The sequence below is a fragment of the Lepisma saccharinum genome, chromosome 15 (assembly GCF_977018435.1).
Source record: "Lepisma saccharinum chromosome 15, izLepSacc3.1, whole genome shotgun sequence".
Lineage (NCBI taxonomy): Eukaryota > Metazoa > Arthropoda > Insecta > Zygentoma > Lepismatidae > Lepisma > Lepisma saccharinum.
Genome location: NC_139243.1, coordinates 31,828,614 through 31,853,138, shown reverse-complemented (window position 1 = coordinate 31,853,138; position 24,525 = coordinate 31,828,614). Strand labels below are relative to the sequence as shown.

Below are 24,525 nucleotides of genomic sequence, written 5' to 3'. Positions count from 1 at the left end.
GAACACGTAGTATGGAAACGAAAGTTCATGAACTAACTATAATTATGTGAGAGTGCAAGTTTGGAACATAAAATCATCATGGAACGTACTTAGCCTTCTCCTCCATATCGTGGTTGCTCAACACCTTAACAAGTGTCTACCTGAAGGAAATACCACTTCCTCTCCCTGTGTCAGAATCCAGCCTGCAGGGCTGCGAGATGGCACAGAGGCTTCGTTATGACGTCATTGAGTAATCGATTGTATTGACCTCTGGTGGCAATAATAAACATGATTCCATCAATCTGCCACAAATGATATCGAGATATTCAAAATTACGGTTCTGCGCACATTACGGTCCATAGTACACGTGTTTGAGTTATCGTGTAGACCAATCTTTAAGGGTCCAACGAATTGGAGAATCCGGTTTCATTTGATGGCTGTAAACATATTTCAATTAAAATTAATCATACTATGTGAAACAATAGGTTTAAATTGTTTTCGAAATAAAGTTCAGAGATCCCGTTTGCAAATGAGCTAACTCCTTTGGAGCATAATCTTTACATAACAAAGATCTAGTGAACTGGTTTGGAAACATTCGTATCAATTCTTGGTGATCAATCGTTTGAACCTGGTAACAATGTAAAGTCCATATCGAAGTTCCAATCTATACTATAAACCTTTTCGAGCAGACCTCATCTCCAGGAAGCTATCAACTCGGGGCAAGCCACGGCACCTAACGACCTGTTCGTTGAGATGAGTCAAGGATAGTGTACACCTTTTCCTGCTTCCCCAAAAATAGGCAATAGTTAAGCTGGATAGCTCTATGAACTAACCGATCTCTAACTATGCACTTGCACTTAATAGTTGAACATTTTATTTGTAATCTATAAATAAATATTGTATTTGCTACCGAGGGATCGTATTGCTGAGAAGCGATCTCTCATACATTCTCATATTCTCGTCACAATTACCAATATTAAATAAATAAGTTTAAGTGACAGGTAAATAACTCATCATTTCTATTAAGTTTTTGTCATATTTCTTGCCTCCAACTTGCATATCGTTCAGTTTTTTTCTGCGACATCTATGTTTATTTCTCCGCATGCTCGATATTAGTAAAAGTCGCCTTTGGCCCAAGTTTCATTTGTTTCATTATGATTTCATCATGCTTACGTTTACATTTTTACATGGTTCGATTTCGATATACATCTGTTAACACACACTGCAGAGTTTTAGCGATTACTTACTGCGTTTTTCCTTGACACTGGTTTTTCACTTCCATATTCTTGCCGCCAAAATGTTCGAAGATTTTGTTCAATACATGCTTTCGGAGTTAGGTTAGGAGGGCCAGGAGTACTTCCCTTAGAATTTTAGGGAAGCCCTAGAGAAGTAACAAGAAGAATCATCTAGGTGAGTTCGGGGCCTTGGACATGCAATATGCACGGGGAATAGAAACCAAAACTATTTCAGAGGTTTGGAAAATTAGGAGATCTTTACTCCTTAGTCTGACGTACAGGCGACGTACATAATCCCAATTTAAACATATGTTTCGTAACATTATCTAAGAGCAATAATTGATTGATTCATTTGGTTTATTTTACTTCGCTTTTCTGCCACTTTCGGTTAATCTGGAAGATGAGGATGAACACTATAAAGATGAAATTGATGAAGTGACAATCACGAACATTAATGGACAGCGCACAAGTTCCACAGAAGATCATACTGGATGTGAGTCCAGACGCCAGGGCCTCGCTAGTCTGCCAAATGCAGTCCAGTGTCTATTACATGTAAGATTGAAATATTTGAACACGATTTTTGTGTAGTACTGAGTTCACACTAAGATTTCAGTATTTTTGGATATTTTTAATTATGTCAAAACAATACATGAAGAAATGAAAATCAATATGCGTTTAATTGGAAGCACCAAAGTCTTATAAACGGAACGAACCGTACACAAACAATTATTTTCTTGTTCCATTACAGTATTTTGTAATTATTGTTAAGAGTGAGAGTATAAAGACGGCTATATTTCCGATCAAGGCCACATTTAACTTAGCAGTTTATATTCTGTGACTTTGCTACAAAGGGGTGAAGCAATGGTGTACATGTCGTACTAACTAACTAACTCTGTAGCCTTCTTGAACCCGAAGGTTCATGACTGCAGCAACACAGGCTCTCCATCTGTCCCTATCCTGAGAAACATCTATATACTCTTTTCCATCCCTACCAATTTAATTTAGGACCATCTCAACATTACACCTGCATCTTCGACTTGGTCTTCCTACTGGTCTCTTACCATCAGGCTTCCTAACAAGAATCCTTTAAACTCTTCTTTCCTCTCCCGTTCGTGCCACATGGTCTGCCCACATAAGTATTCTTGATTTAATCATTCTAATAATATCTGGACATAAATACAAATTATGTACTTCTAAATTATGTAACCTTCTCCACTCACCTGTCTCCTCATCCCTTTTAGGTCCAAATATTTTCCTAAGGATCTTATTTTCAAATACTCTCAATTTATGTTCCTCTTTCAACGTAAGGGACCAAGTTTCACGTCCACATAATATTAGAGGTAAAATTACTGTTTTGTATATTTATATTTACAATTGTACGAAATGATTATTTTATAAATTAAGAGTGTATTTAACAACATGTAGTTTAAACATAACATTTTTGATTACACATATTTTAATTTGTACTGATACCATGTTGTTCTGATTTCCAGAACGGACAAGGTTTACATATTATAAGTTGTTAGTGATAAGAGTGAGTTAATATTAGTAAAATGGGTATTTCTTGAGTGAGTAAATTGGTGAGTAAAATTTGAGGAATGAATTGGAGAGGTGCAGGGAGAAATATAAAAAGTTACTGGATAAATAATATAAATAACCCATGGCGCAACAACCCTTAAGGGCCAGAGCCTAACTACCGACTGCCGGACTCATTCGCACTCGCACATCCAACCAGTTACTGGGTGACGTGTGGTCAGCACGACGAACACCGAGTCGTTGTTGTAGGTTTCTGTGACCGGTACTGAATAGATAGATTGGGTTTTCTGGTAAAGACATTAAACATTTAGTTGAAATGAAATGAGATTTAATAGTTTCAGGAAAAATAGGGCCGGACCCTGTGGTCGAGTGGTTAGCATATCGCGCTGCGATGCCAAGGGTCTCGGGTTCGAACCCCGCTCGGCCTTGGTTGTTTGTGAATGTCCATTAATTTCAACATTTCATCACTCATCCCCATCTTCGCAAATTAGCCAAGAGGCACAAAACGAGAATTAAAATAAACTAAATGAAATAAAAAAAAACAAATCAGGAAAAATAGGGTTTGTTGGCTGGTCACCAGCGAACTGAAAGCACCTACCAGCATCGTTATTCCTGGGAAGGTACTTTATTTAGGGAAGGTTTCTTTCTCGATTTTTTTAGGAAAGTGAGGGAAATGCAATGATATAAATTAGAAAGAGAAGAAAGAGGAGAGAAAAATTGATTGGAGTACAAGGGAATAAAAGGGGTTGTACAGTCGCAGACACTTCTGGGTTGTGAGAATCTCATTAACTTTCAATGGTATCATTACAACCCAGAAGTGTCTGTCAATGTACATCATGTTGTTTCCTTGTATATATATCCTTTTCTGGCTTTATGTGTGACAGTATATTGCTTATGGCTTTTATTCGGTCAAACAGAGATTGAGCGAGCGAGGGTGAGGAACAATTACAAATACAAATATGGACGACACGTCACAAACCACACAGGGGATTATCATGGATGTGTGTTAAGGCGCCTGTAACTATACGTCCCAGGGTGTATTACGTGGAAGTGAGATTGACACTTGGCTGAGTTGCGAATAGGTCACCCTTTGCACCCCGTATCAATGTGTTAATTTTTAGCACTTACCTATCACCATTTCACTATAAATAAATGTTCCAATTCAGTGTGGGAGATTTCCACTTTCCGACTTTTCGGGATCCCGAGCATTCGGGAAATACCGGATGGTTATTTGATAGTTGTTATTCCAGAAATGCAAAAAGAGTCACTGAATGTGTAAATGACGTGTAGAATCCGAGATATCCAGAGCTTCGGAAAATTTCGAACATTTCCCGTCCTGAAAATTTCCCGACTTTGTTGGGAAATTTCGAATTTTTCCCGTCCCGATCCGTCCGGACCCAAAACATTCTGTGACGCATACCCCTAAAACTGACAACTGGCCGCCATTTTAGGCGAAATGGGATATTCCATCTCGCCTAAAATGGGATATTCCATTTCGCTTAAACCGGGAATATTGCAAGTAAGTGAAAATTTTGCTGTGAACAACAAAAACACCAAACAATTCGGAACATGCGCCGATGTTAATTACGAACAGTCGCATAAGTCAAATAGGGAGCATTGTCGCACAATCCAGCAGCCTTTGTCGAATGAGAAAATATGACAACACTTCAATCTCTGACGTTCGCCAACTCCGGATTGCCAGCTAAAAGCAGCTTCATTGATGCTTCATTTTCAGCTAGTTCTTGTTTATCGAACTTAATTTAACCTAACCAGGTGTGTCGTCAAGGAGAGCTAAGGGTAAATTAACAAAAGAGCACGTATGTCACTGTTGAGAGACCGTCAAATTTCTCCCATTGGAAATATTTCCGTTTCAACCAATCGAGGGGCAAAAAGCGTTACGTGCTAAGGTTCTGTCCCAGGGCTGGTCCCTGGAGACACAATTGGGGGCGTTAGAATCTTCGCCGTATCGGATTTCACCCTCTATATTTGAGGCTAGGACCCGTTGACCAACGGGCAACGAGTCAGAGCTAGATCAGGTACTTAACGAAACACAAATTCTATAGTTAATGGACTGAGTTTTATTTAGTAAGTACTCCAATAGAATAATAAAATGGAGAAGCTAGGGGCGAATGGATTAGCACCATAAAGGGGCACGTACTTAACTCAGGATCGCCTGGACGCTGGGAGCTGGTCCCGCTGGCTGGCCTGAGATGTCTCCCCTCTGGACAGGCCCTGGCTTGGGCCCCACGGCTTCTGGGCGGCCCTGTAGTCGATTCTCGGCGTCCGGCACTGTCGCGACACGATCTTGATCCCTTGGCGTTCTCTTTGGCTTCTCCATTTATAGTGAGAAATGCTTAGCATAGGTCTTCCGGGTATGGCCGGAAACGATAGGATTTGACGAAAAGCAATATCCCGTTTCACCTAAAATGGCGGTCAGGTAATAAATCACATTATATTGTGCTGCTAAGCAATTAAGCGAAACGGGATTTTGCGAAAATAGACTACACGGTCAAAGGTAACGTCTCAGTCTCTCGTGGTGTAAAATATATATATATGTGCAGTCAATTGACACAACAATAACATCTTTCCTTGAGCAAGGCATGAGAATTTTTTGTATGTACACACGTCTTGGTAATTGTGTTGATCAATCGTTAAGGGTGCAAGCGATTGGAAACGTCATTATGATGTCATCAGCACATTTACTACAGACACTTTCAGTTGTGAATCGGTTACCGATGCTAGCAACGAAGGCAAATGGACGCACTGGTTACAAAGAGAGTAGCTCTTGAGTAAGTTTGCAAAAGTGCTATGAAGAATTCTAATCATTTGTCACCAAATTGATACGAATGTTCACAGGAGGAGAGTACACTTTTCCTCACTCCTCTAAACCAACTCAGTAGAATTTTATTATACAGTGCTTTTCACGGGAAAGCGTGCCGGTCAGTGAGAGCGCATCTGCCGGCATTTAGACCCACAGCTTTACGCTGAACTTGCCACTGGACGCGTCAATGCTTTAGAATCCAGATAGCCGGTGTCCAGTTTGCGAAGTGTTGTTAACAAGTGTTTGACATTGTTTGTTTTATTATGCAGTCCTAATAATGCCACGCTATACCTACAATTAAAAAAACAACTATTTTTTTATGTACGACTCTTTCGCCATTACGAAATCTTATGCGGAAGATAGAAGGCGTTTTGCAGAAACTGTTCCACAGAGAGAGTATTCGTAAACTTGTGAACAAATTCTGAGAAACAGGGTCTGTTCTTGATAAGAAGCGAAGGGTGGAACGGCGTGTGTTTACTTTGAAGAAACTTGAGACGACGTTGGAGCAGGATTGGAACATATTCCCTAACAAATCCCTCCGGCGCCTTGCACAAGAAACAGACATTTCCATCACGTCCGAATCCATACATTAGAATAATTGAAAAACATCAGGAGAGAAATTGAAGCAATGTAGGAGGACAACATTTTATGACCGATGTACCAATTACCAGATGTACCAATTACCATTTCGGTCTTACTCCCCACTTCCCCAAGATCTCATTTTTCTGCTCTCTGAGAAAATGGTACAGCCGTCTCAAACGAATCAGCATTCTTTTCCACGAAGCCAGGACTATATTTAATCACCGGACCTACTTCAAGAGATGGAAACCAGTGTGTTCCCGCAATAAACTCTGAATCCATCCAGTCTACATTCGTCCCATGTCACCATCAATTCACGTTCGGCTTGATGGTTGTAATTTAGAGAAGCAGGGGGCCAACGCTGAGACGCAGCTAATCACGAAGTTTCAAGCATTTTAAAATTTAAAACCCCTAACGCGACTGTCCTGAACAACAATCCTCTGTTCTCGAGGGAGTAAGCAGCTGCCCAGGCACGTAACCAAAACAACATCTCTGCACAAAAAGGCCGGAGCAGACGACACAACTCCTGCGAGAGCGCCAGCCAGTCTACAGTTCGAACATCTCCCTATCAAAGTGTATGAAACGAAAAATTGAACTGCGACCTTACTCGAGAATATTTCTTTTCACCACTGGAGATATTACAGCCAAGAAAAGCATAAAACGAAAAGCGCTCGCAGTGGACTTACGAGGAACTTAATTTAATTAGAGCCACATACTTGACGAGCAAGGCTCTATTGTGTTTCCGTGATACGCGATTATCACTGTTTATTGCAAAACTTTAAGTCACAAGGAGTTGGAGCTAACGTAAACTGACCAAAATAACGAGGAAGGAATTCCCCTCCAGTGAGAGCGTAGCCGGAGAATCAAGGGTGAAACAAGGAACTGAGAAAAACAGTGCTCGTACAACTCTTCAACCCTTCGGTAATGGAAAAACTTTAGTCCGACTGTTTTCGTGTGACATTCATACCTACTAGTGGTAAATAGTTTCCTTCTAAAACAGTTCGTGTAGATCGCCGGGAATTACAAGACATCAAAATCAGTTGTGGTGCAACGCTTCTATCCTGCAGTCAAGAAAGGTTTCGCTTAGACAGTTTTCCGTGAAGTGCTTCGATCGGCTAGTAAGAAAAGTTGTCTTCTCACACGAGAAAACAGACAGTCCATTTTCGAGTGCTCCGAAAGACGTAAATAAAAACAGTCTTCGTTCATAGAACTTAACAGTTCATCTGATTAGGTGCTTCAACTCGATCCCGTCCCGACCCAAAACATTCTGTGACGCACAGCCCTAGATCTGACAACTGGCCGCCATTTTAGGCGAAATGGGATATTCCATCTCGCCTAAAATGGGATATTCCATTTCGCCTAAACCTGGAATATTGCAAGTAAGTGAAAATTTTGCCGTGAACAACGAAAACACCAAACAATTCGGAACGTGCGCTGATGTTAATTACGAACAGTCACATGAGTCGCACAATCCAGCAGCGTTTGTCGAATGAGAAAATATGACAACAATTCAATCTCTGACGCTCGCCAACTCCGCATTGCCAGTTACAAGCAGCTTCATTGATGCTTCATTTTCTGCTAGTTCTTGTTTATTTAACTTTACCTATCCTAACCTAACCTAACCAGGTGTGTGACGTCAAGTAGAGCCACGGATGAATTAACAAAAGAGCACGTATGTCACTGTTGAGAGACCGTCAAATTTCTCCCATTGGAAATATTTCCGTTTCAACCAATTGAGGGGGAAAAGAATCGTTACGTGCTAAGGTTCTGTCCCAGGGCTGGTCCCTGGAGACACAATTGGGGGCGTTAGAATCTTAGCCGTATCGGATTTCACCCTCTATATTTGAGGGTAGGACCCTTTGACCAACGGACAACGAGTCAGAGGTAGAGCAGGTACTTAACGTAACACAAATTGTATTGATAATTGACTGAGTTTTATTTAGTAAGTACTCCAATAAAATAATAAGGGGGAGAAGCTAGGGGCGAATGGATTGGCACCATAAAGGGGCACGTATTTATCGCAGGATCGCCTGGACGCTGGAACGGTAGGTTGGGCACTGCTCCCGCTGGCTGGCCTGAGGTGTCTCCCCTCTGGACAGGCTTTGTCTAGAGCCCCACGGCTTCTGGGCGGCCCTGTAGTCGATTCTCCGCGTCCGGCACTGTCGCGACACGATCTTGATCCCTTGGCGTTCTCTTTGGCTTCTCCATTTACAGTGTCCTCTGGAGCTGGGAAATGCTTAGCATAGGTCTTCCGGGTATGACCGGTAACGATAGGATTTGACGAAAAGCAATATCCCGTTTCACCTAAAATGGCGTTCATGTAATAAATCACATTATATTGTGCTGCTAAGCATTTAATAGAAAGGGGATTTTGCGAGAATAGACTTCACGGTCAAAGGTAATGTCTCAGTCTCTCGTGGTGTAAAAAATATATATAGGGGCCTACGTGCAGTCAATTGACACAACAATAACATCTTTCCTTGATCAAGGCATGATAATTTTTTGTATGGACACGTCTTGGTAATTGTTTTGATTAATCGTTAAGGGTGCAAGGGATTGGAAACGTCATTATGGTGTCATCAGCATATTTACTACAGACACTTTCAGTTGTGAATCGGTTACCGGCGCTAGCAAACAAAGGCAAATGGACGCACTGGTTACAAAGAGAGTAGCCTTGAGTAGGTGTGCAAACGTGCTATGAAGAATTCTAATCATTTCTCACCAATAATTGAACGAATGTTCACAGGAGGAGACTGGACTTTTTCCTCATTCCTCTAAACTATTTCACTAGAATTATATTATAAAGTGATTTTCACGGGCAAGCGTGCCGGTCAGTGAGGGCGCGTCTGCCGGTATTTAGACCCACAGCTTTACGCTGAACTTTGCACTGGACGCGCCAATGCTTTAGAATCCAGATAGCTGGTGTCCAATTTGCGTAGTGTTGTTAACAAGTGTTTTACATTGTTTGTTTTATTATGGGTGCTTTTCTGCAGTCCTAATAATGCCACGCTATGCCTACAATAAAAAAAACCACAAAAAAACAACTATTTTTTATGTACGACTCTTGCGCCATTACGAAATCTTATACGGAAGATAGAAGGTGTTTTGCAGCAACTGTTCCACAGAGAGAGTATTCGAAAACTTGTGAACAAATTCTGAGGAACAGGTTCTGTTCTTGATAAGAAGCGAAGGGTGGAACGGGGTGTGTTTACTTGGAAGAAACTAGACCACGTTTGAGCCCGACGCCTTGCACAAGAAACAGACATTTCCATGACGTTCGAATCCATACATTGCAAGAATTGAGAAACATCAGGAGAGAAATTGAAACAATTTTAGAAGAACAATTGAAATGTGTTAGTGAAACCTTCCTTAAAAATGACTGTAAATGTGTGGATGCAAGAGAACTACATTTCCAACAATAATACCTGCGGTACCTCGTTTTCTAAAACTATAATGAAGTGTAAGATTAAACGTCAAAATAAATGCTCATGTTCTACTGACATACCAGCTGGTGCACCTTGTATATCTAAATAGTATATGCACGAATTAAATATTACAATAACGACATCATATTATGTCGAAGCAGGTTTCAATACATCCAAATATTATCAATTATACTTTCTAGTAGATTTTCATATCAGATCTGTCTGTGCACTGGACATTACCCCAACCCCATAGCGCTAGTCCAATTATTGATGCCCGAGCATCGTGAGGAAATGTATACGTGATGTCACGATTTCGTACGATCAAAATCAATACAATTCTAATCACGTTTGTTCCTTCACCATCTGCAGAACATTTAATGCATGGGTTAGATTTAATTTTCCTGGAGAAAATCCCGTTGACGAAAATTACTTTGCCTCTTTTCAATATGGCGGCTTCCGCTGAGCCACATGCATTCCTGTATTTAAGCCGAATATTGCTATCCAGTAGTGTGAATGACACTTATGAAAGTTAAGTACAATAACTAAAAATTGTATGGGACGTTTATTTTATTTTCTCTCGTCGCGATTGTCATGAAGGTAGGTTTACCTGACGCTGATTTCTTTGTCTCGATCGTCACTGCACTTGATAGAACGAATAGCCTTACCTCATGGGCAAGCTCTCATCTTTTGCATCACACAGTCAACGCAGCTGTTACTCACTGCTAATTGTGGCCAAAATCCATCCGCATCCCCATTTGTGTGGTAACGAATTCGCTTTCGTTCTGGCTTCTCGTTGATAACCGTGCAAAAACTCCTCAACTCTATCGCGCCGTTTTTCGGTCAACCACTAGCATTTCCCTCCATCTTTTTGGGTGCGTTCATTGTTTCTTCACCACCACACGCAGTCTCCGAACTCTTCATATCCAAATTCCATCGCACTTTCACACGCAAATCACTTAACATCCACTTGTTACTATCTACTACAGGTGCGTGTGTTAAGGTACAATTATCAATTTTAACATTAGAATATTCCCTAGAGACGTAGATATTTTGATGTATTTTTTCCATTTCTTCCGCCTCCGAGTTTACGAACACGACGGACCCCTTAAGATTAGTCAAAATGTCCCTCATCGAGCGATAATTAGACTAAAAGCATTCATGTAATTTTGAAAATAAATATTTGATGGCTGTTAAGTTCCCAATGAATAAACTGAGAGTTCTTCAAACAAATTAATAATATTTACTACTAATTCAACTAGTATTTCCTTCCTTTTTTTAGATTAATATAAAGAGCGACCTCTAGCTGTTAAATTTGTAACCCTAGTTTCCGGATCAAGTTATTCCCGTACGCAGCTGCCCTCTCCCGTGAATTTCTCTGAGTTTCGTGTGAGTTCACACCATGGACGAGCAATCTCGATAGGTTAGATCAGTTCTCCAACCATCAGAATTTACTGTAGCTGACTTACGTTTTACCAACAAAGGAATTATGACCCTAGACCGTCATAATATTTCCTTTTCAAAAGAGTGATAAGAGTTTATGGAACTTATGTTGTTTTGTAGGGTCTGTTAGGCTGATTAAAATGTCTCTAAGACGAACCATTCGGAAGTTAGGGGCGCTAAACATTGGCGAAAATGGGGGGGGGCAACTTTTGCCACTTTTGCCCCCATACTATGCTAAACCTTATCTAACAAAGGAAAGCAAATTGTCCTCCACCCCACTTTTGTCAACTTGGCCCCCTAGTTTTGGAAAAGCTCTTTTTCAAAATTTCTTTTAGGTTGGGTCAAAGTGAACCTAGGGTCACCAAAGTAGATGTATGGATATATCAGTATCATGAACAATTTCCTAGAAGTCTAGATTTCGCTCTTTTTGCGATATCTCCGCCCATTTTCAAGATATTTGCGATTCACTTATTTAAAAAAACTGATTCCCTGATCAAGGTTAACATAGTTTACAGTATATTGTTTCGTAGAGAGCTGAATAAATAAATCACCACAAGATGGAGCTCACTGTGGCCACTCATTCAGGAGTTAGGAACTATCAAAGTTCGTAACTTCTTAACTCAAATATTTCTGTTGGAAAGTTATTATATTTTGACCTCTATGTGAGATCCTCAATTTTGTACGCATCCTTTTGATTACCCGGTATGTGACTCGTGCACTTTACGTACTCATGTATTATATATAGGTACCTAAACATAAATATATTAGAAATTATATTCAGTAATGAAATCAAAGTGAATTTTGAGATGTGCAAGTCATATTAACCATTTTGAACATTTTCGGTTTAGTTACATTCATAATACAACTAATTAATAGCAATAACGCTGTACCTGCATCAACTAAAGTGACACAATTTCATGTACGTATATATTTTCAGAAGGACACATGTCAAATATGTCTAAACGTTAGAAGAAGTGTACCAATTGCGGGCTCCGTCCTTAAAGCAGCCGCCCACTCCATTTCTGCTCTGGATGATGCTGTAGCCTGGCGAAAATACATGGAGCTGTTACAGTGGGGACCATGAGTAATACCATGCAAATTGTCCATTAGCATGTTTGTGCACTTCATTTCACTCAATAAGAGCTTCAAGAATTAAAATAAATCTCAAAACAAGCTGTTGAGAACTTCTGCACCAGCATACATAAAAATCCATTGCTCAAAAACACATAGGATGTAAGAGAGAAATTAATGAAAATATTCATGGACAATTTGCAGAGCAATACTAGTGGATCTCACTGTATTTTATGTTATCGTCTCATGTAGTGCTGGCGCCCATGTTGATTACTGCGTCTGTGGTTCTCCAATCAGCTCGTGAGTGATTTTGTCCAAGTGAAAAGTTTTGTTACTCCCACGTTCAATTGCTGTACTTCGGTCAATTGAAAGGGAAATGCGTCAACTCTTCTATATCCTTAATCCTAAATATAGTAGCTATCTTCGTATGAAAGAGATTTCCAAACTTTTTCGTTTCACGGCGCTCTTAGTGTTTCAAGATTTTTCCGCGTCGGCCAAGTCAGAATGTAGGCCTGTGTAACACTTGCAACGCTTAGTTAGTGTGGTTTGGTTGCTTGCCTTAAGTTAAAAAATAAACACACATTTAAAATTCAGAAACATTTTATGTGTAAAAAGCACTAAATAAGGACATATTTGGATTGATGCGATGGTCCGATTCTAAAGTCATGTTGAGAATGACAAGTAAGTGTCATTTCAGTGAAAATATTGGAACAATTCGCGACGCCCCTGTAAGCCAATCAAGGCGCCCCAGCGCGCCGCGGCGCACACTTTGGGAACCACTGTTGTATGCAATTGCTAAGTAGTGAATGGGAATAGGTGAGGAATATTTATCATGAAAGAATAACCTAAAGTGTTCCTAAAGTGGCCCCTTGTATTGTTGTGCAACAGGCACAGAATGCGCTTTCGCTCAAATTCTAATCATGGAATTCTGGTACAGGTTCCAAAGAGAAGAGATATGTTGAGAACAGGGCAGGAACTAAGAACATGGAATCAAGAGAAGATGGCCATATGGATTCTATACGAAATAAAACGAAGATCTTGAAGAAAGCGTGTAATACTGTCTGTTTAAGATTTCAGAAAACGTTTTATTTTATTCCACAGCTTTTCATGCATCATATTTAAGCTTATATGACTATAATTTATGCTGTTGCTGCTTTTAATTGTACTAAATATAAGTGGGCCCACTTTAGGAACGTTTTCTTCCAATCTCTAAAATTGCATCTCTTCGAAAAAATCGGACTTTCACAATGAAGCCATTTATTTCTCGCTACGGGAGGAGACATACTGAATAAGTGCATAATGTACTATAACAGGCTTTCGTACAGTTCATTTTGACGGGTTGCCTTGACATGCAGCAAAAACAAAATGGGAGCCCACATTTGGTACACTTCCTCTATATATTTAAACAATTGAGTAAGTACATATCCGTGGCCATGCTTACTTTGGAAATCAACAGACAAATTGCAATTATGGTGCTTTATTTTCATTTTTTTATTAAAATAAAACAAATAATGCCAAGATGCAACATATAGACTTATATACAAGTAAAAACATTTATTGTTGATACATAAAAACAATGCCCCAGAAGAACAGTGCAAATTTGCAGTGTTTAAGAATCAAGCTAGACAATTATATAAATGCATAAATGGCAAATGTAAATTCTTTCCTCTTTCCATTACCAGAAAGTTGTTATTTGTGAGGTGTCATAAACGTGCAAGATTGTCAAATCCCACGTTACGTTCACATAGGCTACAGGCTAAAATGGGATGCCAACAAAGATACGCCTCCAACGACGAATGAAACAGGGAATCCTTTGTTACAATGAGACAACAATACCACTACACCATCGGATAGGCCCTAGAAATAAGTAAACATGTTTGAACAATTGACAATATCAAGCAGGGTTGATAAAGGTCCAGGAATTTTAAATAAATTCAATTCCGGTCCAGGAGAGAAAATCAGCAAGCGTAAATGAGTTCTGGACCGTAAAGAACCTTTTTATCTGTAAAGTATTTCAATTCGGTCCAGGAACCTTTTTTCCGGATCAATTTAAATACGGCCCGGGAACCTTTTTTTCCAGCTGAATTTAAATATGGCCTAAAAACATTTTTGCCGGATGAATTTAATACTGTCTAGCCAGGCCACCGTGGCGGAGTGGTTAGCACATCGCGCTACGATGTCAGTCAGGAGTTCCTGGTTCGAATGCCGGCCTAGGCATGCGTGTTTATGAATGTCCATTCATCAACTGCATCACATCATCACTCATCCCCATCTTCGCAAATTAGCCAAAAGTGGCACAAAAAGTGAAGTAAAATGAAGCAAATCAATAATAATAATACGAGCGAGGAACCTTTTTTTTCAGACTGAATTTAAATTCGGTCCAGGAATCATTTTCAGACTGAATTTAAATTCGGTCCAGGAATCATTTTCAGACTGAATTTAAATTCGGTCCAGGAATCATTTTCAGACTGAAATTAAATTCGGTCCAGGAATCATTTCCAGACTGAATTTAAATTCGGTCCAGGAATCATTTTCAGACTGAATTTAAATTCGGTCCAGGAATCATTTTCAGACTGAATTTAAATTCGGTCCAGGAATCATTTTCAGACTGAATTTAAATTCGGTCCAGGAATCATTTTCAGACTGAATTTAAATTCGGTCCAGGAATCATTTTCAGACTGAATTTAAATTCGATCCAGGAATCATTTTCAGACTGAATTTAAATTAGGTCCAGGAATCATTTTCAGACTGAATTTAAATTAGGTCCAGGAATCATTTTCAGACTGAATTTAAATTCTATCCAGGAATCATTTTCAGACTGAATTTAAATTAGGTCCAGGAATCATTTTCAGACTGAATTTAAATTCGGTCCAGGAATCATTTTCAGACTGAATTTAAATACGGTCCAGGCACCTTTTTTCCGGATCAATTTGAATACTATCCAGTAACCTTTTTTAAATGAAACAAAACGCAACTTGGATCAAATTTAAATTGTGCGAGAAAAAAACATATTACCTTCCTGTTACGGATCCAAATATAACCCATTAGAATCTATGGATTTCTGGGTCCTTAATAATCCCAGGGTTATTAATTTCCAGGAATTGTAAATAAATTAAATTCCCGTCCGGAAAAGAAAATCAGCAGGTGTAAATGAGTTCTAAACCGTAAAGATAAAGTATTTCAATTCAATCCACTTCCCTTTTTTCAGGATGAATTTAGATTCGGTCCAGGAACCTCTTTTCAATGAAACCCAATCGAACCCATTAGAATATACGTGTTCCTGGACCTTTAAGAACTCTCCTTAAAAGTTGAAGTTTAAACCATTAGAACTCGGTGAACTGATGAACCTCAGAATTGTCCAGTTCTATTTGAAGTTCAGGTTGTTTAACTTCATCTTTCTACATCCCAAGGTTCATAATGATGAAGATGAATTATGAATCATGGAAATGTAATATAGATCACCAATGGGTATGTGTTACTTGAAATATTGTAATTCATTTCTGACATACAAAAGTTGCCTCACAACTTGGACGCACGTACATTTTCCTATGACAATTAGAACTACACTGTATGTAACTCTACACTACAAACCCAGGGTTGCCACTGGCGTTAATATTTTTGTTTTTGAGAAACAAATATAAAAAGAGAAAATATGCTCTGAATGCAGTATTAGGGGAGAGTTGCTGAAATTGGACCGTTGCCTAAGTTGGTCCAGCTTTGTTTTGGCCTATAGACGAGTATTTGAAACAGGTGAGTTGGCACTACTCGTTGGCGTCAGTGCCATGTACAAATGACTGAATGGTCAGCCAACTAGAGACGTTCGACGAAGTAGGAGTGCTGTTATTGTGTTTCCATTGTTCGTGTTGCTATTATTATGCTTCGGATCTTAAGCTCTTGTGTAATCTAGGGGTAAGTAATCAAATGTCCTGTAGTATTTTATAAAAGTGCCATTCATTAACCACTAACTACATGTGGTAAAACTATGGTTTACTTGCGTATGTTCGTGTAGCGTCATAGTTTTATTAATGGGGTATAATTGCCTAAGTTGGACCACCACGTGTTTCCCAAATTGGACCGGGGAAGGTATGGTCTGTCGACAGAGATTGAATTGCAAATGGCTATAGCAGCATACAATAATGGGGACTATGGTTTGAACGATTTTAGTAGAAGGTATGGTTTGTTTGGTTTTACAGCTGACCGAACATTCAACGTGGATGAGTCAGGTTTCACCACAGTCCAGAAACGTTCACAAAATGTGTAGCAAATAAAGGAAAATCAAAGGTTGGTGCTGTTACAAGCGGCGAACGTGGAGTAAATACCACAATGGTGTTTGCAGTGAGTGCTACAGGTGTCTAGATACCGTAGACATACATACGTACATGCCTTTTGTGAGCGGTCCAACCTAAGCAACCTGTAGTCCAAATTAGGAAACCAGTTGCCTATAATGGACCGATGTCACTACTTTCGTTTATGTACCCTATTATATTGGTTCCTGCATTTTTGTTGAAATACATATATGAAGTGAAAGCTTATAGTTTGTGCTTCTCATACTTACAATTTCGTTCTTTTTCTATGTCTTGTTTTTGATGCAAAAGCAAAATAGTACCAACTAGTCCTATTTCGGCAACTCTTCCCTACCATATACCGGGTGGCCAGAATTAAAGTTATCAAACTCAGAGCCCTCTGTAGCCTGTTTGAGGCATCGTAGAATTCTGAAATTTGGGGAATCCACTATGCAGACCATGGGGAAGAGGATGGCGATAAAAAATAGTTCAATTTTCCGCCACCAGGTTGAAATGATGGGTTGTAATAATGAAGAAAAGTGCTCCAATTTGTTATGGATTTGCCTTTACTTTGCAATCTTGCAATAAACAAGAGATTATTTTCTCCCAACTTCCAGCCACTATCAAATGCCTTTCTAATTAATATCTCAGCTAAATCAATTCACGTGATTATTTGTACAACCCATCATGGAAGTACAGCGCCACATCTGAATTTGGTGGCGGAAAATTGAACTATTTTTATCGCCATCCTCTTCCCCATTGTCTGCAAAGTGGATTCACCAAATTTCAGAATTCTACGGTGCCTCAAACAAGCTACAGAGGGCTCTGAGGAGGGTAACATTAATTCTGGCCACCCGGTATGTGCATACATGATAAGATAGTTTACCAAACGTTACAAAATTTGCTCAAGTTTGTTTTAAACCCACTTTATGCTCGGACAGGGACTGGACCTACAGTTTAAAGTGGGATCAGAAGCACTATGTGCCTCCATGGAGGATCGAACTCTAGACATCTTGATCACAAGACGAAAACGTTATCACTACCCCATCGGAGAGGCTCTTCCAAACATAACCAAGATAATATTCATTAATAAAAGTTGCTTGGTTGATTGAAAATATAAATAAGTTATAATAGTGAATATTACAATACCTACACAAAGTTAGAATCAATAATACGTGAATCATAGTGTACACGCTTCTGTGTGATTATCCCATTTGATAATATTACTTGTATATTATTTGATGTGTTTTATGCACAAGTAATCAAGTGTGAATCTATCATGGATACGTAAAACGGTTATGTCGCTCAATCTGTTAAATACTTCGCTTTCAATCTTCTATAAGGTGACGACTTGCGTGGTGTAGTGGTTAGTGTAGTATGTTTACATCTCAGTGTTGTCAAATTGTGCTCTCTCGTGGAATGGTTAGCAATGTACCGCAAGGCCAGAGGTCCCATGTTCGAATCGTGTGTAACGCATGAGGGAAAAAACATTACCATTACGTATGTGTGACGTAATGTAACGTATCTGAGACATTACATCCGATGTGAGAAGTAATTAGGCATTGAAAATTTCCTGTAGTTTTCGAAATATTTAAGCATTCTCAATGAAATTTTCGGTACAATATGGAATAAGATTACATATGTGCTAGGTCAGAATTCAATGTAGGCGCCGGCGACATCCACCAGCTTTCTCCATAGGACGGGGATCCATGGTCTTCTGCAGGAATTCCTTCTGGATGTTTGTGATAACATCCCGAATCCGTATCTCCAATTGTTTCACAGTGCGGGGTTTTGCATTGTACATTTCGTCCTTTGCACAGCCCCACAGGAAAAAGTCACAGGGCGTGAGGCCTGGCATTCTGGCAGGCCATTCGTGAGGTCCTCGTCGTCCCAGCCAACGTCCCGGAAAATTGTAGTACATCCAGGCCCGTACGGTAAGTGAAAAGTGTGGCGGCGCGCCGTCTTGCATGAAAAAAAGCTCACCAATGTTTCTCAGCGAGATAGATACCATGGGCCAAATAAATATACCCTTGCAACATTGTCAGATTCCGTTCACCAGTCAAGGTGCCATGTAAAAAATAAGGACCTACGACCTTATCGGCTACCATACTATGACATTCGTATGCACATATGTAATCCTATTCCATAATGTATGTGTACAGAAAGTTTCATTGAGATTTGTTCAATATTACAATAACTACAATAAATTCTCAATCCCTGGTTACTTCTCATTCACCCTGTATATAACAACTACACTATTCAGAAGGCTTTTGCCATTCTCTACGTCAGATTTTCATGGAAAAGAAGAAAGAATTTACTCTCAAAACAAAGACTGAAGAAGCAAGAACAGCTCTTACAGAAATAAAGGAACATCGAACACAGCCGCACTACCACATCTCTAGTGACGTCATACATACACTGGCGGTCTCAGCCCATGGCCTGGTTCGTTGGTGGAAATGTGATTTCTTGTGAGGTCACGTGGCCTGAGGAGGTCGAATGACTCTCGGGAATATCTGAAAGAGAAATGAAAGAAAAAGTTAATTTCCTGTACGTCAAAGTGTATAAAACTCAAGAGATTTGATACCTGATTTATATTTTTATGACTTTCAGTTTTGATTTGTGTTAAAATGTAGGCTGTTTAATAAAGCATGCTCATTATTTGTTTATTCACATAATTTCTCGCGCTAAAATTTAATTTTATGTTATTTTGCTTTCGTCTGAACAAATCGTCAGCTGAAGCCTATGAAATGCTACAGGGGGCCTATGAAGATACTGTTCTTCCCTGTAGGACAGTAGCAGGGGTCTCCCCGATGGCATAGAGGTACCGTCGTTGCTTTGTAATCAAGGGGTCACAGGTTCGATAACTACCAGTGGAGGCACATACTGGTTCGAATCCCACTTTAAACTGTATGTGCAGACCCGATTAATCTTACTGTACATAAAGTGGATTTAAAAAAACCAAATCAATCAATCAACCTGTAGGACAGCTAGAAGCTGGCTTGAAATGTTTAAAGAGGAGTGACATAGAATTTTAAAGGAAGGTGGAAGTTGAGCTTCAGTCATCGCTCTTACGGAAGGAAACACAAACTGCTGCTGTCACTGTGAGAGGAGATTGTCAAATAACGTTAAAGGTTCTATCAGAAATCCTGAAAGTTTCATTGGGTGCCACCCGCAGGTTGGTAACAGACAAATTACACATGAGATGTGTGTGCGTGTGTGGTGGGTTCCAAGACTTCTCATACCCCAACAACAGGACATTCGCGTGCACGTTTGCTCGCAGTTGGAGATCATGTTATAGGAAGACGAGGAGTTTCTTTCAATCACTGCAGACGAAACTTGGATACATCATTTTTATCCAGAGAGCAAACAGCTTCGCGGGAAGCATTTTCCATCATCAGAAGCAGTGGTGAAGGCTGCTGAGATGATTCAGAATGACCTATAAAGAAAAGCGGCTCCCAGTATATCTTTGAAGAATAGAAAAAACACTGAGACAAGGACATCCAATGGGAATTACTTTGAGAAAGACAAGAAAATTTTGGGGATTAGTAAAGTTATGTTATAGAAAAAACCTTCTTTACTGAACAGCTCTCGTACATCACGCTACTACAACGACCCCTAATACAAGGAGTGAAAATTCAGGATAAGCCCACATAGTCATGTAACGGGAATATGATTACACTTCTATCTTGTTACACTGCACTCTTGATGTAGGACGTATCTGTCCTTTTGGAACCCACCGGCTTCAATCTAACTGTAAATTAAGAATACGAACTGATATTACATGCTAGCATTTACACACTGGCTTATCACAAATCATCAACTCATGGAAGGCTACAGAAAGGAATGTATGGTAGTCACAAGCACTTCCACTCTGTGGAATCTATGGAGGAAGGCCGAGCATAATGGTAGAGAAGAGGAAAAAGCGAGTGGGCGGACCAAAGCAGTGCACGCTTCTGCAAACGCCTGGCAGCTGCAGCCGCATTTTCCTACCCATGAACTCACTTCCTCTCTCACGTGTCCATTGGTCGAGACTCCTCCAGTCTTACTTGCGCAGGGGCTTGTTTTTGGTCGTTTGCTCCAGAGGTTCCCAGGACCTGGCTTGTAACAATCCCATTGACCTTCAATGGAATCATTACACGGCAGAAGTGTCCGTGACTCTGCAGTTCTAGTGCTAGGCACCTAGTGGAGTGGTTAGTAGAGCGCGCGACGACGCCAGGAATGTCGGTCAGGGCATGGGTGCTCATTGTAAGTGCCCTCTTTATCACATCACATCATCCTCATCTTCGCGCTTAGCCAAAAGTTGCAGAAATGGGATGTAAAATAAATCAAATCAATCAAGACATCTTAAAGTAAAACCTCAACTCTGACCAATTTAAACAGGAGAAATACTGGGTGTCCCACTTAAAAGTAGCCCGGCTCAAAGACATTCGTCTATGATGTAATAGACGGCTATATTTCACCAGTAAAATGGAACAGTCCATTGTAACGTGAACCGTGGTAGGTACTCAAGGTCAACAGTACACACACTTCATAAGTTTACATGATCCTTGGCATGTAACAGTTGATCAGAGCCAAGCTACATATATAACATAAAATAATGGATATGAGGAACTATACATTGAAAAAATCATGGAACAAATTAAACGTAACTTTAAGAAGGAGAGAGGTAACCATAACAGAACATTCCTAAGAAGGTTTGGATTGGTTATATATATATATGTTAAAGTTTTCATAAATCTGACTTCAGCACTGAATTCCTGGTAAAATTCTAGCCCAAAACCATACCCCATATGCCCCCCTTCCGATTTAAAGAAATGAAGTTGGATCCAAGATGGCGGACGTTGTCATGACATGAACCAAAAGGTTTCCCCCTAGGCCTAACATTTTACTACCATTAAGAATTGCTGCAATCTACACTCCTTTTGATTTTACAAGGGGTGGTCAGGGACTTTTGACTCACCTGTACTATTATCAGGTTGGATAGAAATCCATGAATACAAATTCAAAGGAATGAAATGGAAATTTGATTAGTGCAAACATTTACTTGAGCACGGGAAATACAAATAAGACAATTTTATTAAAGTACTAGGGTGCCATTGAACGCATGTGAGGAAGTCATTTACTCCTTGAAAAGTCTACATATTACGTAAAGTTTGGCTAATATTAAATAAAAACAAACTTAAAAAACGCAGTGTAGAAGTGTAGATTCTTGCGTGATGCCATCTGTAAGCAGTATAGGTGCAATATTAGTTGAAGATCATTTGTCTGCCTGTCAAGTAACAGAAGGAATAATGTCGTGTCAGGGAGTTGCCTGCCGGACAATGAATAAAGAACATTGTGACAAGGCAATGAGGCTGTTCATTGCCAAACTTTTCCGGTGGCGGCGCCACCCCTGTTGTGTCCCTATATAATTTCGTTCGTCATTTGGTTGCCCTAAGCTTTACATTGGAGCGGGATGGACTATTCAAACGTTATTTTCAACGAAGGTAAGAATTTCTCGTGTAAATCGATAATAAAAATGGGTTTAGTAAAGATTTAAGATCATGTAGCAAGTCATAAGTTTCCCAAAATTATATTCACCTGAACCTATGAATTAATACATTGATGCGCAACGGTAGAGTAGCTCAAACGGGCTAAATATAATATGTTTATACAGAAAGAGCATTTAACTAGACTTCATTTCGGTCGTCCCTAGTTGCTAAGGGTCGATATTACAAAAAAACAGATGTTTACACTAAGTTTTATGTTGTTTTTTTTCTGGTTGCGCGTATGTGTAATTCAATGGCGGGAGAAGAAATCGGAGAAACCACGATAAACTCCCAAAATTTTAAAGAAAAATGTTTTTTCAAGTGCGTAAGCGCCACTGCGCCACTATGCCCTAATAAAGTAACGTATGTTTTCATTGTATTGCGCAACCAGGTATTTTCCCTTGTATTTTCGTCTATAAAACAGAGGACCATATTTACTAGTCATGCGGAAAAGTATAATATCATGTAAAAAAAAAGTGTCGGTTTAAATATCAACTATAAAAATAAAAGTACAGTCGCGCTGAATTATTATGTATTATTTCTTACCGGGTTCACAACAATAACGTACTTAAATTGTGAAAATTACGAGTGACATAAACAAGTACTGTGCAAATTGTAAGACGTTTTTGAGTTCCGATGTCTTTTCTGTTGTTGACGATGGTCTTTTAAAAAATGTTACTTTTACAGCACTGAATATTCAACTATCATGTTCAGACATAATTTCTGGGGTTAAGATGAAATTAATGTTGCAAGTTAATGTAATTGCAGCACGTTCATCATCAAATTTCTCATGTATTTAATGAGAGAACCATTGCCCATCAAAAGCGTGGGGACACAACAGGGGTGCTGCCACCTACAATAGTTTGCCTTGACCAGGCCCATTACTACTTTGTTTTGAACTTGTGAGTACAATTTTTAACCTTTTAACAATCGACCTGTTATTATGTTTTAATCTCAACCCAATCTTCTGAAGAAGCTACTTGATGTATAGTTCGACCACAAGCAAAAAACCTTCCGTCAAAAGCGTTCGCGCATCTTCCCTGCCGTTGTCGGTGATCGGGGCAGTGTTGCCAGGTCAGACTTAAAAAAATCAGGAGATTGTTCCTTGAGAAACCAGAAGATCTGCTACAAAATCCAATGATCTAATAGTAGCGGATAACGACTTTTTTGGGCGGGTGGCATAGGCGTGCGCACTTGGGGGCAAGTGAACGTCCTCAGATTTTTTCCAGCGAGGGGAAACCGATGTTTATTGTTTTTTTTTATCAGGCGGGTAAACTAGGCATATTAACCCGTAATAGCGTTGCCCTCTCAGAAAACACCACTTGAGTTTGAAATTACCACGTTCCTATTATAATAATTGATTTAAATTAGTGTGACTGAAATCGACTCATAGGTCTGAAATAATAGGTACTTTTATGTGAACATTCATTTTCCAGAAGGGAAGGGAACGAGAAGGGAACCTAGAGTCGCCAAGCAAAGGGTCACAATAAAAGCCCCCTGCTGCAGTGGCGCGCGTTGTTTATGGTGTAAACGTTACAGATACTTTTGTAACAATGGTACTAAACCCAGCACCCTGTGTTGGCGAAAAGAAACCGAAAGTAAACCGTCCGAGGGACCCGCCAATGTCTTTAATCTCTTCCGCATCTTCCGGTGGTAAAATCTAACAGGGTGCACGGAAAACACCCTCAAGTTTGCCCTTTCTCAGCACCGACACAAGGGGTAGTAGTGTAAAATACTATATGATGATCACAAAAATCATACAAATGAAGAGCTCATATGATTAAACAGACTGATTTGGCTATACTTAAAACAATGTCAAGATGTCTATATGAGTCAATTGCTCAAGTGTGCTACACTTTCAAATCCAAAGAATCCTGAATTCTAGTGTACAAATGAAGAATTACAGTGTACAAATGAAGAAGCCTCAACAGACTGATTTGGCCATGTGTACAAAAGCTGAATCTGTCAGTCTGTTGTCTGTAGGCCTGCTAAAAATATAGTCTTCTTGATATTGTTATGGCTACACTTAAAACTAAGCCAAAAATGCTTATAAGAGCTTTTTGCTTAAACAGTAGTATACTGTAATATATGCTTAAATACGTGTTACTATTATGTTAATATGTTTACCTGGAATATGCTCAATATTTTAATTCGGGACCAGGCTCAACTCATATATCTAATACTAAAACAATGCATTATGCAGAGGTCTTCTAGAATTGCTCCGTGACTCTTTCATTTCTTACATCATAAACATATGACTTTCCACCTATAAGAATAACACTACATATGGTGTCATCAGGGAGTGTATCATGGAATTCACAAATAATTTTAATATTTGTCCTGTCATTAACCACAACCTGTTTCCTTTTTGAGGTGTTGATGACAAACATGGGTCTCTGTGCTTTGACTTCATCTGGTGAGTAATACATGTCGGTATTGCCAGTAGTGACTCTTTTGTATGCTGTATAGGCCTCATATAATTTGAGGAAATCATCCTTGGACATGTTTAAATTATAATTTTCTCTGGGGAACACCTCATTTCTGCAATTTTTATGATATATGTTCTTGATGTTGCAGCTATCAAACTTACTTGAATTTTTTCTTGGTTATTGTTTCTTCCAGTCTGAA

At 39.5% G+C, this 24,525-nt stretch overlaps 1 protein-coding gene across 2 annotated transcripts in view; it reads right to left on the bottom strand.

Moving 5' to 3' along the window:
* LOC145999662 (glutamate receptor ionotropic, NMDA 2B-like) overlaps positions 1 to 24,525 on the bottom strand; it is a 957,426-nt gene that overhangs the window by 5,751 nt on the left and 927,150 nt on the right. Inside the window, exon 18 of one of the 2 annotated variants that reach the window (XR_014443422.1) lies at positions 18,727 to 18,882. Coding sequence is in view for 1 of the 2 variants with exons in the window: in XM_083136793.1 (XP_082992919.1) it covers positions 18,787 to 18,882 (96 nt within the window). In the remaining variant the exon portion in view is untranslated. The remainder of the gene's footprint in view (positions 1 to 18,726; positions 18,883 to 24,525) is intronic. The other variant, XM_083136793.1, reaches the window with a different exon arrangement.